This window comes from Rhinolophus sinicus, chromosome 8, assembly GCF_057876585.1.
Source record: "Rhinolophus sinicus isolate RSI-liver-muscle chromosome 8, RSI-T2T, whole genome shotgun sequence".
Lineage (NCBI taxonomy): Eukaryota > Metazoa > Chordata > Mammalia > Chiroptera > Rhinolophidae > Rhinolophus > Rhinolophus sinicus.
The window spans coordinates 75423043-75440344 of NC_142508.1; the positions used below are offsets into that span (position 1 = coordinate 75423043).

Here is a 17302-nt window from a genome sequence, read left to right on the forward strand (position 1 = left end):
TGCGGTGGTGGGAAATGTGTGTCAACTTAAGGCCCCATAGGCTGTGAGTGAGGGCCTTGCTTGGAATGGAGGGCATGGACATTAAGGATTGAGTTTCAAGAAATCAATATTGACCACAAAAGACCCTGAATAGCCAAAGCAATCTTGAGAAAGAACAAAGCTGGAGCCATCACACTTCCTGGTTTCAAACTATATTACAAAGCTATAATAATCAAAACAGTGTGGTATTGGCATAAAAACAAGACAAATAGATCACTGCAACATAATAGAGAGGACATAAACCCACACACATATGACCAATTAATTTACAAGAAAGAAGTCAAGAATATACAATGGGGAAAGGACAGTCTTCCATAAATGGTGTTGGGAAAACTGGACAGCCACATGCAAAAGAATGAAGCTGGACCCTTATCGTACACAATACACAAAAATCAACTCAAAATGGATTAAAAACTTGAACATCAAGACCTGAAACCATACAAGTCCCAGAGCATAGGTGGTAAGCTCCTTGACATCAGTCTTGGCAATTAATTTTTGGATTTCACACCAAAAGCAAAGGTAACAAAAGCTAAAATGAACAACTCGGACTATATCAAACTAAAAAATTTCTGTACAGCAAAGAAAACCATCAACAAAATGAAAAGGCAACCTACAGCATGGGAGAAAATATTTGCAAATCATGTATCTGATAAGGGGTTAATATACAAAATATACAAAAAATTCACACAACTCAATAGAACAAAATTAAGCAAAACAACCAGATTGTAAAATGTGCATTCTGAATAGATTTTCCAAAGAAGACATACTATGGCCAACATATAAATGAAAAGGTGCTCAACATTATTAATCATCAAGAAAATGCAAATCAAAACTACAGTGACGTATCACCTCACACCTGTTAGAATGGCTCTTACAAAAAATACAAGAGATAACAAGTGTTGGTGAGGATGTGGAGAAAGGAAAACACTTGTGCACTCTTAGTAGGATGTAAATTGGTGCAGCCACTATGGAAAACAGTATGGAGATTCCTCAAAAAATTAAAAATAGACCTACCATATGATCCAGCAAAACCACTTCTGGGTATTTATCCTGGGAAACACAATCACTATCTTGAAAAGATGTTTGCACCCCTATGTTCATGGCAGCATTATTTACAATAGCCAAGACATGGAAACAAAGTATTCATCAATAGATGAATGGATAAAGAAAATGTGGTATGTGGGTATATATATATTTTTTCAGCCACAGTAAAGATGGAAATCCTGCCATTTGTGACAACATGGATGGACCTTGAGTGCATTATGGCAAGTGAAATAATTCAGAGAAAGACAAATACTGTATGATCTCACATACATGTGGAATCTGAAATAAAAAACAAAACAAAAACCAAATTCATAGAGAACAGACTGGTCGTTGCTGGGGAATGGGAGTTGGGCGAAATGGGTGAAGGTGGTCAAAAGGTACAAACTTCCCAACTTCTAAGATAAGTCAGTCCTGGTGATTAATGCACAGCATGGTGACCACAGTTAACAATACTGTATTGTATACTTGGAAGTTGCTGAGAGTAGATCTTAAAAGTTCTCATCACAAGAACAAAATTTTGTAGCTCTGTGTGGTGATGGATATTAACTAAACTTACAGTGTAATCATGTCACAACATACACATATATCAAATCATGTCATACACTTAAAACTAATACAGTGTTATTTGTCAATTACATCTCAATAAAAAAAATTAATATTGGTTATTAAGAGTTTGGTTCTTAGGTCTGATTACTCATTCACTCATTCATTCATTCAGCCAGAGATCCAAGCCCTCGTCCATTCAAATATTCAACAAATGTTTAGTCAACGTCTTTTATATGTCAAGTACTTTGCCAATCATTGATATAGCAGTGAATGAGACAACCACAGTCTCTGCCATTACAAAGCATGTGATCTCCTGGGTAAAACAGATCTAGAACAAGTAATTATCAGGTGTAAATATATTATAAAAAAAAATTCAGGGAGCTATAGGAGTGTATCATAAGAGACCTTCACCATGTGCGTGCGTGTGTATGTGTGTGTGTGTGTGTAGGGCTCAATAATTGGGTATTAAATAAATTATACTGCATCTGTATATTAGAACAAGAAAGTCCTTAAAAATGTTTTGGAAGATTCTTTAATGACATGAAAAAATTATTATATAGTAAGTGAGAAAAAGGTTACAAAATGGTTACGTACAGTATAACTCCATTCTTATTAAAATATATATGTATATGCAAAGAAAACCTGAAAGTTAACAATTATCTGAGTGGTCAGCATTCTTGGGGTTTTTGTTTACTTTGTGCTTTCCCACCCCCAGATGTTCTGCATGTAATATGCATGTCTTGTTTGTTCTAAGAAAAAGAATCTAAAAATTCATCAAGATGTTATTTTTGCCTATCAATTTGGCAAAGATTATTTCAAAAGACAATACACAGTATTGGTAAGGATTGGGGGTAAATGAGCATTCACAAAAATATGCTGCTGAGGGTAGTATAAATTGCTACTAATGGCATCATTATAAACTTGGCAACAAAATCAAAATCCTTAAAAACAGAGGAAGTATTTTCACTTCTACAGGTTAAGGAAATCATTAGGGATAGATGCAAAAAAATTAATTCACATATAAACCCAAATGTCTGTATTTAAGTACATGGTTAAATAACTTATATCTGTATGAGCCAATACTATGTATTAAAAATCACATTGCAGGTCAGTATATCAAGGGCAGAACAGTAAATACTATGCTCCATATAATGGTTTACTATAAAAGTGTATTAGTTTCCTAGGGCTACCATAACACAATACTGCAAACCGGGTGGCTTAAGACAACAGGAATTTATTCTCTCACAGTTCTGGAGGAGTAAAGTCCAAACTCAAGGTGTTGGCAAGGGTGGTTCCTTCTGGAGGCTCTGAGAGAATCTGCTCCACACCTCTCTTCTAGCATCTGGTTGTTGCTGGCAACTCTTGGTGTTCTTGGGCTTGCAGCTGCATCGCTCCCATCTCTGCCAGGTGTCTCATGAACTTCCCGGTGTCTCTGTGTCCTCTCCTCTTCTTATGAGGACACCAGTCATTGGATTTAGGACCCACCCTAATCTAGTGTGATAGCATCTTAACTAATTACATCTGTCAAGACCCTATTTCCAAATAAGGTTACATGCTGAGGTTGTTGGTGGACACGAATTTTTATAGGACACTAATCAACCCACTGCAAGTATATAACATAAAAAGATTGGAAATCTATACCAACAATATCTCAGGGTGGGTTTATGAATGATTTAAATATTTTTTGTTTTTCTGCACTTAAAAGTAAATAGTTTATGTAGTGGAGTTACATTTATGTAGGGATTAAGTTCTAAATTTATTGTGGAGGGTGAAGATTATCTGTAGTCAAACATCACTCCTTCCTACAGCTCACAAAATACAGACTATATAATTGAATACACAGTGCATCTTCTTTCAAAAACATCCAACATTTCCAATTCTTCCTCCAGCATTGGTGTAGATTACTGTTCTTCTGGGTAAGCACTAGATGAAGCAGTTGGCTTGTGTTTACATGCTACATTGTATGAAAAAAGAAAAAAAAAAGGTTTGCTAAGCATAAAAGTATATAGTTGAATGTGTTCAAGTTAAATGAGTGTATGATAAGACTCCACTGTTTTACTTTTGTAATTAGAGGGAAAACAAATTTTTTTCATGTTTACAAAAAACACTACCGACAATGGCAATGAATTGAGATTCTTTAAGCCCGAGGAAAAAAATGATTAGTTTCCCAAATGGACTCCTTTAAGAGGTTAGGTATATCTGAGGCTTTCTGGATTTCCTTTAAAGGTCTAGGGGAAGAAAGCTTAAGAAAATAATAATATTGTGGATATAATTATTGCCAACTTCTGTCATTTAAAAATTCTTCCAAAGTATACTTTCCTTTTTAAGATTTATGACTGTCTTTCATAACTGAGATAAGATAAATTTTATATATAAAACTAAATAAAAAAAGAAGTATTGTCATGTACAGAGGCTGACATCATGGGTAGTCAAAGAATATGTTTAATAAAAAATAATTAAACTTCCATTTGCTCTATAGAACATCATAGAAAGTAATTTAATAAATTACAAATGACTTTTTAAGACGTTTGCTCAACTACAGAAAGCAAATTCAGACTACACAAAACACAACTGGTAAATATTGCAAATGTCCAAAAGGAAAATTGGACTAAGACTTGAATCATGAAACCTGAAACAAGGGCTATAAATACAAGGCAATAACAGCTATAATTCTTTTAGTAACTACCAACACATACTTGGATATCCTTTCACTGCAACTTTAGTATTATGTAATTCTACTGTTTTTTTCCTTATAACCCTTAACTTTACACAACCATATTTGCATGGTTTATTTTAACCTGATAGCTGGACAACTTTCCCCCAATCAATAATAAATAGAAATGTCTTAAAACCCAAGAGAATATTTAAAGTTAATATTAGCCTTAATATTTTGAAAACTGCAATTGCCTTATTACATAGAAAGAGAATCACTAAGATGTTAACCAAATTCATTTGAGCATAATTAGGAAAATACTTTATCTCATAAATTTGATATAAATTAGATTTTAGTGATAAGATCTAGGGCTTTTTTTCCTTTTTTTTTTTTTAATTGGGGAAAGAAAGGAATAAAGATCATGTGGGTAGAAGAAGAGTGAGGGAAGGGAAATATGGATGGTGTTGAAATACTCCACCGGCAACCTAAGTTCACTGTGTTTGAAAAACTTTGGCTATCTCATAGGTGTATTCTAGTTAAACAAAAGTGCAATACTGCAAAGGGAAGATACTAAGTATGTAATATATCACTTTCATTATGAAGAATTACTACCCACTTCTCCTGGATGGGTATTATGACTATTGCTAAGACTGCATAAAGGACTATCAAAGTACTATTTTGGGAAAAATACAAAAATCAATACCATCCCATTAAAACTTATATAATTTTGTAAATGCATATAACACTGTCTCTCTTTAATAAGGGGTTAGTTATTTTACATACAGAAACAATTTACTGGTAAATGTCTTGGAAAATCCAATATAATTGCTTAATTCATGACAAAGCAACAAGTTCTATCATCAAAACATACTTAAAGTTATTTTTTTCTGTAGAAGAGAAGTGGGGTATTTTGTTCCCTAAATTTATCCCCTTGCAAACTTTATCACTGACTTATTCAAGTACCGGAAGAATGCTAACATTTACCTCTCCTTAGGATATAAATGGTATTTTACACTCAATGAAATTCTAATTGTTTTAAATGTGTATGAAGGTGAACCTGGACCTCTACCTTGTCAGAATAATAGCAGCTTTAGCAGGAGATACTGTATCACAAATCAAGTATCAGACAAATTTTACATGGTAAAGGGTTCTAAGAAATTGATCAGAAGCCTTGGGCTTCATTTTGTGGTTTACAGGTATAACTTGTATTTTCTTTCTTTTTTTTTTTTTGAGATTATTCAAAGTGCATTTTCAAAATGGGCAACTCAGTATATTTAATATAAACTGATAACCCAACACTGATTCTGGGCAACATTTAGTCTGCTTACACCTAAAAGAAACTCAAGGTGAATGTAGACTATTTGCATATTACTTTACCACTATTGTCTGTTAAGTTTGTAATATTACCATGACATAAAACACAAATAGAAATCTACACAAATAAAGCAAACAAACAATTTTTTTACATGAAGTATGCTGTGTTGAAAGTTCTTTCAGTGGCATTTCATGAGTTTGCCCTTTCTGAACCCTGGAAACAGACATTACTCATCTGAGACATAATTATTTCTAATAGGAGGCCAAACTTTGAAAAGTTACAACTAAGTATGTCTAGAGGGTGCCAAAGTTACATGACACAGGATTATTTTATGACTGAATTTTACTGATATCAGAGTTAAGCTCAGCAAAAAGCAAGTCATATTTCTTGCCAGATTGACATGATATATAGGATGTGTTTAAAAAACCCCTGAAAACAAGTATAGAATTAGAAACGAATGTAAACTTCCTAAACTAACTCAGCTGAGGTAACAGGTAGCCAGTTAAATTGGCTGATTGGGAAACTTATTTCTTCTTTAAAACATACTTGTACCTGAATTGGAAACATCAGCAGTGCATCACAACACTAGAGCATTTTCATGTAATTAAAACAATGGATGGTGATGTAGATTCTACAGCTTTCATGACATTCATTAGCTGCCCAAATTATTGCTGAGTTTTGTTCTGTAAATTATAGGTGTCAAGGAGGCTGTAAAACTATATTCAAATTAAATCAGTAATATGCATAAAGGATTCTGTGTTCACTGCAAATATATTAAATATACAACTCTTACTGAGCATAATTTCCATAAAATTAACCCCCAACAAAATTATAATGCCTTTTGTTGTAATTTTACACCTTTATGTATTTGATAGTACATACGAGTTCAGAAACTTATGAATCTTAAGAAATTTTACATGCAAAAAGTCTCTGAAAGCAGTTTGCACTTCTAAACAAATAACTGAAATGTTCGGTCAGTAAGTTATTGATGCACTCCACACTGGGGTATTTACAATTAATAATTAAAGAAAAAAAATCCCAAATCAGTTCATAATTTAAGTGTAGTCTGGGGATCAGTCTTCGTTACTAGAATCTGAATCCTCGGATGACGACGATGTACTGTCAGATCCGGACGAAGCATCGGCTTTCTCTGAACCCTCATCTGTGCTGTTTTCATTGAGAGGACTTGGTTCGGTACCCCCTTTGTCTTCCTGATCTCTAACTCTGGAATCTTCTTCCTTTACCTCTACAGACTTAGATGAGCCTAAGTCACTGTTTTTGTTTTTCTGTACATCAAAAGTATTGGACTGGGACAAAGTTGGAATATGAAGATTAAGGCCTGGAGTGAGAAGCATCCCTGGGTAAATGATATTAGATAGTAACAGTGGGTTAAGAGCTAACGAGTTGGCAGCTGCAGCTGTATTTAATGCAGCAGTAGAGGATGTTGAAGGAGAACTTGATACAGAGTTTTCTCCACCATTCTCTGAATTTTGGCTCTCTGTCCTTTCTTTTTTTCCTTCCAGCTCCTTCGAGTCATTTCCCTTTTTTTCTGTTCCAGATTCTGCAGGCTTTGTCAGGAGTCCTCCCATGCCCAGCAGATTGGGTAATCCAGTCATTCCTGACAGGAGCATGGGGAACATGGCAGCCATGTTTTTAGCTTCTCCTCCAGAAGAAAGGCTGGCAGGCATTCCCATCAACCCTGCGGTTACTTGCAGTGACTGCAAGTTTTGTAGGTTTTGTTGTAAGGCCTGAAGAGTTGTGAGATCCATACCTGGAAGTAATCCATTGGCTAACAGAGGACTGCCTGAAACACTGCTGGCAGTTGCAGCCGCTGCTGCCGCTGTGGCCTTCGCAATACCGCTTTTAGGCCGTCTCCCTCGCCTACTTACTTCTTCTCTCACAACAGGACCAGTGAGAATACGTTCATACATACTTTCTGGAAGAAATCCCTGAGGAAAAAAATCATTAATAATATCTATATTAAAATCAATAGCTATTAGCTTGTGACACAAATAAGCTATCAAAACAGGTAATTATTTATAAACTTATTCTGTATGATAAAACAATCAATTATGAGAGAGATAACCTAAATTCCTATTATTTTAAGTAGTGACTGGAAACAGCTCTTCCACTTCTTATTTTAAGTGGCCTCTAGCCTTCCTCCATAGAGACATACATTTGTAGACTAGCTCTAGAAAACAAGGTACAAATGAAATTTTTCATGAGGGTTACTCCCATACCCTGACATGTTTCACATGACCAAATAGTCTAGAATGCTAAAGAAATGCCCCGTTCTAATCTGGAAGAACAATAAGGAAAGGATAGAGGAAGTAAGTAAAAGATTAAGATTGAGATGCTTCGTATGAATTTTTTGACTATCACTTTGGGAATATGGGATACAGCCATGCTGAAAAAGATACTCAACAGGGCGGGGAAATTACGTGACTCAGAACAGCAGTAGCACCTGCAGACTGGGAGCATCAAGTCCAGGACGACGGAGAACAATCTATGCTACTTTCTTACAATTCTCCTAAGATCTTCTCAGGCTCAAAACTCCTAGAAGTTGTAGGAATTTAATACCTCTAGACCAGCATTGTCCAATAGAAATATAATGTAAGCCACGTATGTAATATTAAGTTTTCTAGTAGCCACATTAAAAAAGGTAAAATAGAAATAGGTGACCTTAATTTTAGTTAATAAAAGCAAAACATTACCAGTTCAATATGTCATCTATGAAAATTACTCAGATTTTATATTTTTTCCAAACTAAGTCTTCAAAGTCCCAAGATAGTGTTTTACACTTACAACAACACATCTTAATTCAGACCAGCTCAAGAGCCACGTGTGCCTGGGGCTGTCACTTGCGACAGTTCAGCTCTAGACAGTGGTTTAAAAGACTCTCATAGGACTGTTTTTAGATTTCCTTTTGAATCGATCAATTTATTTATTCTCTTTTCAAAAGGATTAGGGTTCACTGCAGGAAACATGACAACAAAAAATGCAAATAAAGAATTCATCTGTAATTTCACCATTCAGAGATAACCATTGCTAACTTTTCAGGATGTGTGCTTCCATTTTTCACTTGTATATATACATAAATTCTACAATTCTCCCCACCTCCCTTTCCAAAATAAAAAATAGAATCATACTGAACACAGTTGCATAGCCTGCCCTTTTCATTTGAACACCTGTAGAAACAAGCTATTATTTATTTAGCATTTACCACATGGTTAGGCCTTGCTATTCCAAGAGCTTAACTACCATCCTATTTAACATATTGTGAACTTTTTCTCCCGTGTCATTAGATGCTCTTCTCTTTTTTCATTTTTGGACGTTTAATAGTATTTTATATTAATTTCAGGTGTACAGTATGTTCTTTTAAGATACAATTTTTAAAACAGTTGCATAGTTTTCCAACATATGCCCGGACCATTAGTATTTTCCCAATTTTCTAGTACTATACTAAGATGAATATCCTTTTATGTATTTCTTTCCCCACATCATTGATTATTCTTTGTGCATTTGTTCAAACAGTATCTTAGAGGTTAAAATAAAAACAAATCAGTATTTACTCATTCAAACTCAACAAATATCTGAAAACTTTGTAACATGTTCTGCAAAATAAAAATTGTGAACTAAAAAGCACTGTCACATGTTCATGAAATATTTTGTAGATTCTTAACTTAAAATTTAATTGGACATCTAATTTTTAGAATGACATCTGAGTTAGTATTTATGAAATACTCACAGACTGCTTAACAACATCTCCCCATTCAGGCGCAACTCCGTATTCTGAATTTTCTTTTAAGAATCTACATAAATCTTTCAAAGGGGGAGCAAATGCACCTCCAACCTGTAAACAAAAAACAAATTGTTAGACATGTAAAAACACGATTAAATATGGAGACACAACTTGCTTTTTATTCAGTTTATAACAGTTTATTTCTTTAGAACATTTATTCTTTGAACCACCTTTGACAATCTTTATTATATTGTATTTAATAGTCCCATAAGGACTATTAAAATACTATATAAACATGTGGTAATGTAAATTGTTAATGTTTTAAGTAGAGAAACTAGAACCGTAAAAATAAACTACCATTTTTGTGCACTTACTATGCTGAATAGGCAGTATAGCCTAGTTAAGCGTATATACTTTGGAGTCAGACTTAACAGCTATATGAACTTGAGAAAAATCAGTAAATCTCTCTGAGCCTCAGTTTTATAATTTATTTTAGTTCTCACTACATCCTTTTGAGATAGTATTATTTCTATTTTTCAAATGAAGGAATTAAGCCTCAGAGAAGTTATATAAGTTTCCTTAAGCTAGCTAATACCATCTTTCCCTGAAAATACGACCTAGCCGGACAATCAGTTCTAACGCGTCTTTTGGAGCAAAAATTAATATAAGACCCGGTCTTATTTTATTATAGTAAAATAAGACCGGGTCTTATATAGTATGATATAAGACTGGGTATAATCTAATTTAATCTAATGTAATCTAATATAGGGTCTTATATTAATTTTTGCTCCAAAAGACACATTAGAGCTGACTGTTTGGCTAGGCCTTATTTTTGGGGAAACATGGTGTTAGGGTCAGCTTTCAAACTAAGGTCTCAAACACCCATGCTCTTATCTATTATATAAATTGACACCCTAAAAGTATAAAAATGTACATATTCTTTGTGTGTGAAAAGTGAAATAACCAACTAATCATAAGTAAATTTGAAAAAAACAAACCAAAAACTATGTATAATAATTAGTATGAAATTGATACAAAATAATACTTTGAAATTTAAATGACTTAAATTTAAATGATTTGGACCTACCAATTTAATGGTCCCTTGGAGTCTAAAGATATTTCTTGAGTAATTCTTTCTTCCACACATCTTTGAATGAATACATACTATATCTTGATAGGATATAGACAGGGCTTAATATAGCTAGTTATAACACCTGTAAGTATTCTTAATATTTCCTATCGTCTTTACTTAGTATCTGTAGTTTCTGCTCCCTTCTCCTTTTTATTATCCCCTTCATTAAGCTCCAATTTAAACTGGAGGCCTTCTGGGTGGCTTATGGGGGATTTAGCAGGTAGATTCTTTTCCTTAGTGACACATGAATCCTGAGCCTGTACTCTAAAGACTCAGGACAATAAAAACTCTGAAAATTGAGGAAAATGAATAGGGCCTTTAATCAGGTTACCGCATTAAAAATAAAATTTAGAGTATTTAAGCACGAAATTAAATAAAGTGCTACCATTATAAACTGTCACCTTGCTCTTCCCTTAATACCTCTATGACATCACTTCAAATACTAACAATAGCTGAATAAGATATCTCTACAAAATTGGAGGAAAAATTAGTATTCATTTTAATGAGTTGGTGTATACAATCATATCAAAGGAACTTAGTTTTAAAAGTTTTCTTCCAATTCCAGTATCTTTTCTGAGAAATTCAAATAATTTTATGTATTTTTATACTAGCAGCAAAAGAGAACTAGGGAATTAACATGAGCTCTTAGGGTAATTTAACTTGTGACTGGAGGAACTGAATGGGAAATTTGCTGTTCTTACTCTGAGGCCAGTATTTATTTCTTACCTATGTTGTTGCTTACTTATCAGAATGAAAAACAGAATAAAAATATCAAAGCTATAAACTTAGAAAAAGGTGCCGTAAGCATCCTGTAATTTACTTTGGGTGATAAAAGAGACGTATACCAATCCAAACATAAAGCAAACAATTTGGGGAAATAAATGTTGAACCACATTTGGTCCAGAAATACTTTGGAAAAATCTGGCTTTTACCATGCATCAATCAATAAAGCAGGATAAGCACAGGGGTACCATTAGTCTATAAGGTACCGTTGTTTAAGACAGTTCATTTCCATCTATCAGAAAATTACGTAATGTGCCGATTTAGATAGAACAAGACACTTTACGGCCAGCCAATAGTAAACTACTGTGATAAATATATGAATATACGATGGCTATGGTGACAATGTTGCCCTTTCACCAGGGTTTCTCAATCTTTCCACTCTACACATTTCGCACTCCTGTTGTTGAGGGTCGTCCTGTGTATTATAGGAAGTTTAGCAGCATCCCTAGTCTCTACCCTCTAGGTGCCAACAGCCTCATTTCCCTGCGCACCACCCACCTCCCTACTCCTCAATTGTGGATACAAAAAATATCTCCAGACACTGCCAAATGTGCCCTAGAGGACAAAACTGCCCACCCTGTTGAGAACCATTGTGTGAGATGTAGTGCTCTTATGCAGCGCTTAGGCACAGCTATGTAAAGCGACTTCTTATTTCATTCAACGGTTTATGAGATGGGATTTGAAATTAGACTGCATAAATTTATAGTCCGTATCTTTTCCCATAAATCTCTAGGTTTAACCCATTTCCAGGTCTGTGAGAAATTACTGCATAAAGAATAATATTCTAGCAATCTCTTAAATATTCAATCAACATAAAAGGACAACAAACATATGAATACCTTTCTGGCATTTCTTCTATTAATCAACTGAACACGTTCTTCTCCAGTGAGACTGTTAACATCTAGCTTATTGGGGTTTCTGCAACGATGCCTTTTTTGTTTGGGCCTCCCTTCGTGGAGCTGCATTCTCTAAAATAAACAGACAAAAATAGTTTTAAAATCTTCACTTGTGCAAATAATGCAAATGAACTGATTAAAGTAATTTAATCCTATAATACTGAAGATATATATCACATTATATATTTAAAAATCTTATATAGCTTATATATATATAATTGTTAAACTTCAAAAAACATTTAAACTTTAAATATTTTTATAATTAACAAAAAGATTAAATAAGACTTTAAAAGCTATTAATCTTTTCTCTTTTTTTTTTAAATTAAAATTTATTGGGGTGACAATGATTAGTAAAATTACATAGGTTTCAAGCATACGATTCTGTAATACATCATCTATATATCACATTGTGTGTTCACCACCCAGAGTCAGTTCTCCAGATATTTGATCCCATGAATCTTTTCCTCATATTATAAATTTAAACATAATTGAAGGCCACCATAATGATCACATTTTCATTCTGTATAAAAGTAGGCACCGGAAATGCGGACACTGCTAGTTCCTTCTTTAATCGCCCTCAAAGACAATGGTATTGCTAGAGTACTACTTGAAGGAGCAACCAAGAATGCTGGAGTAGCTTCCACTAAATTGGACAGTTCTCTACTTCTGATAAATTTTACCTGAAACTTCAGGTAAAATTCTCTGGGCTCTGATACAGTTTATACGTGTGCTAGAGGCTTTCATTTCCTTCATCTGACTGATAGACTTTCTTACATCTTCTCACGTAATCCACACAATACTCAAAGATGTTATTCTTACTTTATAAATGGAATCCAGGCTCGGAGAAATGATCTTCCTCAAGGTCATGCAGCCAGCAAGTAGCTATATCTGGCAATAAAAACTCTTTCCATCAAACCATGCTTTTTATGTCTACAGCTGTTAACAAAGCAGCACTTGAGGTTTGTAGTTATTTCCAACCAATAAGAACATTCCAAGAGACGAATGCTCTAACTCTTCAGCATGGCAGACCAGCCAGTCCCATGACAGCCAGGACCTAATTCAACCTTTTCTATCCAGTAACTATTAACCGACACATTCCCTCACACAACTTGGAAAATCAGACCAGTCATTGTTTTATGACTATGCCTTACAATCCTATCCTTTTAAAACTCTCTTCATATTGTTTTATAATGCCTAGAATATCCTATTCTGGTGATAACGTGGTCTAATGCCTCCTGATTCTGTCATAACTCACTAGTCATGTCAGCTCTATTTTCCTTCTATCTTTCTCCGGATACTTTACTCTGCCTAGGCAGATTAATTCTTCTTTTATCTGCCTCCATGGCACTTTACACATACCTCTGTTATAGTATATATACCATGTTATAATTATCTAGTTATAGGTATATACCACAATAGAGTGTGAGGAAATTATTAATGTATCCTTGGGAAATTAATTATTATTTCATATTCTTTACTGCAAATGCTTTTAAAAATGTTTTAAAATATTAATAATAAAGTTATAGAAAACACGATAGAAGGTTTATTTGCAGTGAAAATGCTAAATGGTTATGTTAAAAAATTAATAAAGATTCCTTTGCAGTGATAAGAGAAAGGAATGAAAATCCTTTAAAGACTATTGTTCATTGTTTTATCCTCAATCCCTTAAAATAGCAAGTAGCACACAGTACTAAATACAAATTTACTGACTGAATAAATGAATATTATTATATTGATGCAAAAGTATGGTTTAAAAGGTTAAAAATTGCAAAAACCACAATTACTTTTAAACCAGCCTAGTATTTTCTAATATGTTAAGTTACAGCATTGAACTAAAAATTCTCGTTATTTTTAGAGTTGCTATATTCATTTTATTATCAGATTTGTGAAAAATCCCCCTCTCTGAATTATGAGAGCTTTATTTGTTTTGTTTTGTTTTAATCAAAAGGAATTAAATAAAAGTTTAAGAATTTGTGGCACCCTTTGAGAAAACTAGGTATGTGACAAGTATTCAAAAGCTAAGTCTGAGGGTCACTGTTTCAGACTACTAGGTTATTTGCTGGGGACAATAACAGCTGTGAAAATAGTGAACTAAATATATTACAGATACAAATATATTAAAATACTTATTAAAGATATAGTCCCATTACTCTAGGGACTGGAGCTTTGTGTTTCCTTTTCATGAAAAATTATCAAAGTAATTAATTTTTTTTGTTATTAATTAAGAATCACTTTACCTTTATATAGCACTTTTTAGTCTTCAATTTTTGTGTTTTAATCATTGATTCAATAAATACTTACAGGCAGCTAGATACTATTCTATGAATCATGAATTATGAGCAAAGTGCTGGGGATATAAAGATGAACAGGACATAGTCCCTGAGAAGCTCACAGGGTGTGGACAGCTGCATTGTGCTATCCATTTAATTTTCATAATGGAGGCAGATGGAACAGCATGGTAAATTCATTCTATAGAGGACATATTTTATTCTTTTACCTTATAAAATACACAGAAATGTCAAGGAAGATGGACACAAAATTTGGTATATCAGCATCTGATAATGAAGTATTGTGAAATGAATAGATTTCTGTGACTGAGAAAGCTAAATACCCTTAAGATAGTGAGTAGTATTTCAGAGCATAAAGAAAATGCAGATGAAATACAATGATTCTCATCTTCGATTAACGTAATTCATTGTGTATCTGAAGAGGCACAGAAACTATATTCTTGTAACTTTAAGAAGAGCTTAAGAATAGGGGTTTGGACACTGGGTTTAAGACTTATTCGCTGTGTGGCATGGAACTATTTAATTAAAAATTTCAGTATTTTCCATTTCTTTATCTATGAAATAGTTGTGACAATGCCATTCTGATAAAGTTGTTGGGAGTATTAGATGACTTAATACATGTTATCTCGTAAGTAAGTGCTAAGTATAATGCCAGGCACACAGTAAAGTCTCCATATAAGTTTACTATGACATTATTATTTTACAATAATCTCCTTGAGGGATAGGATTGAAGTTTTTTTATACATTTACAACCTGCATTGGGTATAACATAGTACTCTGTATATCAAAGGTGATTTTTATTGGTAAATACTTGTTGAATGCAGAATGGAAAAACTGAAAATGGTACTGTATTGTATCATGGGAAAGGTGGGTATTTATTTTTTCTTTTTCTGCTCATTTTCCTAAATTTTGAGCAGAACACATATTTAATATAAGTGGGTAGAATTTATGTTTCATCATTATACGTTTGATAAATCATAGAAATAAAATATACCAAGATTTGTAAGGTATCACCTACAGGAATAAAAGCTCCTAAATCTTCCACATAGCCTGGGTGCTCCTTAAGCCATTTTTCCAAATCCTTTCTTTTCGGTGCATCATCGCCTGCAAGTCTTGTCCCATCTTTAAGATGAATAACTGGAACTGGACTTTCCGTATCAGGAATTCCTTGAGGTTGAGGATAGGACAGTGCTGGATTTATCCCTGTAGAAATCTGTGAGGTGGGTAAGCCCAAAGTAACCTGTAGAAAAACACAAAATGAAAATTTTACTTCCATGATTTAGTATTCTAATTTTGTTCCAATGAAGGAATTCTTTTTGAAGAGGAATCAAAAAATAAGTTGTTCAGAAGTCTACTAAATCTTTCAAATTTAAGATTTCCATGAAGCTTGGCCAATGTTGAATTTACTGAGATACAATCTAAAACTATATAGTATACTTCTAATTTCCTAATTATTATTCTACAAAACATTCACAAAACAGCAATATACATATTTACTAGAACTGAATTTTGAACTAAAGGTTCAGTACTTTTTACATATTGCTTTACTTACATGATTAGGTGGTTTATTTCTGTTAAAAAAGAGGATGTCAACATTTTCTACATTCTTCCTCCTTCCCCGCCTTTTTTTGACTATGGGCTGGTTGTCTAATATAACTCCATTGGCACCAAGGGTTGATTGAATGGAAGTACCTAATAAAATTAAAAAAGCAAAACAGTCATAAAAATCTAGTTCTTAAACAAATTAAAGTAACCACTTTTCTAAATATATGGAAGTGTTAGTTCTATTTTACATATCCTAAATCAAGCAATTCTTCAGACTAAAAACACCACCCCGATTTCTCATTTAAAAACTTGGATAATTGTAATCCAGGTCTCTCAACCTTTGACTTATTTCCTTAATTTTCTCCCCAGATAGTCATATGTATTCTCTTCCTTCCCCTTTTACAGCGAGAAGCAAGCGGTTCTCATGGACAAGATAAACCTTGACCCTTTCTTTGAACCCATTCATTTCCACTTTTTCCAAAGCCTGTTTTATCATTTATCTTTGCTTTCTTATGCCAAAATGTCTTATCCTACATTAGATTCTTCTAAACTTAAAAACATGGCCAAGTCAAACAAACAAAACAAAACTTCTATCGGCCTTTTTGTAACTTTTAAAATTTTCAAAAGACCTGTCACTATTGTGTTCCTCTTTATCACAATAAACTCATTCCTCAATTTCCCATAGTCCATCCTACCCCAGCCAACTTATGGTATTTTCTTTAAGATCACTAACTGTTCAGTTGACAAATTAAATTGACCTTTCTCATTCCTCATTTCAGTAGGCACTCAATAAAAAACAAAAAACAAAAAAACATAAACAAGAAAGTTCCATGCATTCAGTCCCTTTTTCCCAGTAAATAAATATTTATGAAAAAGCTATGTAGAAGGTACTATGATGTTTCAAAGATGAGTAAGACAGAGTTCTTCTCCTTAAAGAGTGCTGCACAATAGAACTCTCTTATAAAAAGGAAATATTATTAAGGATGATGTCTTTTGTTTAAAATGGTTCACAGCGAGAAATGCATTTTCAATGTTTCAAAGAGAATTTTTTTTTTTTTAAGATTTTACTGGGGAAGGGGAACAGGACTTTTTTTTTTTATTGGGGAACAGTGTGTACTTCCAGGACATTTTTCCCAATCAAGTTGTTGTCCCTTCAATTTTAGTTGTGGAGGGTGCCATTCAGCTTCAAGTTGTTGTCCTTTCAGTCTTAGTTGTGGAGGGTGCAGCTCAGCTCCAGGTCCAGTAGCCGTTGTTAGTTGCAGGGGGCACTGCCCACCATCCCTTGCGGGAGTTGAGGAATCGAACTGGCAACCTTGTGG

At 33.8% G+C, this 17302-nt stretch overlaps 1 protein-coding gene across 11 annotated transcripts in view; it reads right to left on the bottom strand.

Annotated features, from left to right (window-relative positions):
* Positions 1–175: 175 nt before the first annotated feature.
* CHD9 (chromodomain helicase DNA binding protein 9) overlaps positions 176–17302 on the bottom strand; it is a 177877-nt gene continuing 160750 nt past the window's right edge. For 10 of the 11 annotated variants that reach the window (XM_019732338.3, XM_074314879.2, XM_074314877.2 and 7 more), the window contains 5 exons: positions 15991–16130; positions 15457–15678; positions 12094–12222; positions 9346–9450; positions 4035–7546 (listed from right to left, as the gene is read on the bottom strand). In XM_019732338.3, coding sequence (XP_019587897.3) covers positions 6671–7546; positions 9346–9450; positions 12094–12222; positions 15457–15678; positions 15991–16130 — 1472 coding nt within the window. In that variant the 3' untranslated portion in view covers positions 4035–6670. Of the gene's footprint in view, positions 3584–4034; positions 7547–9345; positions 9451–12093; positions 12223–15456; positions 15679–15990; positions 16131–17302 lie in introns of those variants that run through there. The other variant, XM_074314881.2, reaches the window with a different exon arrangement.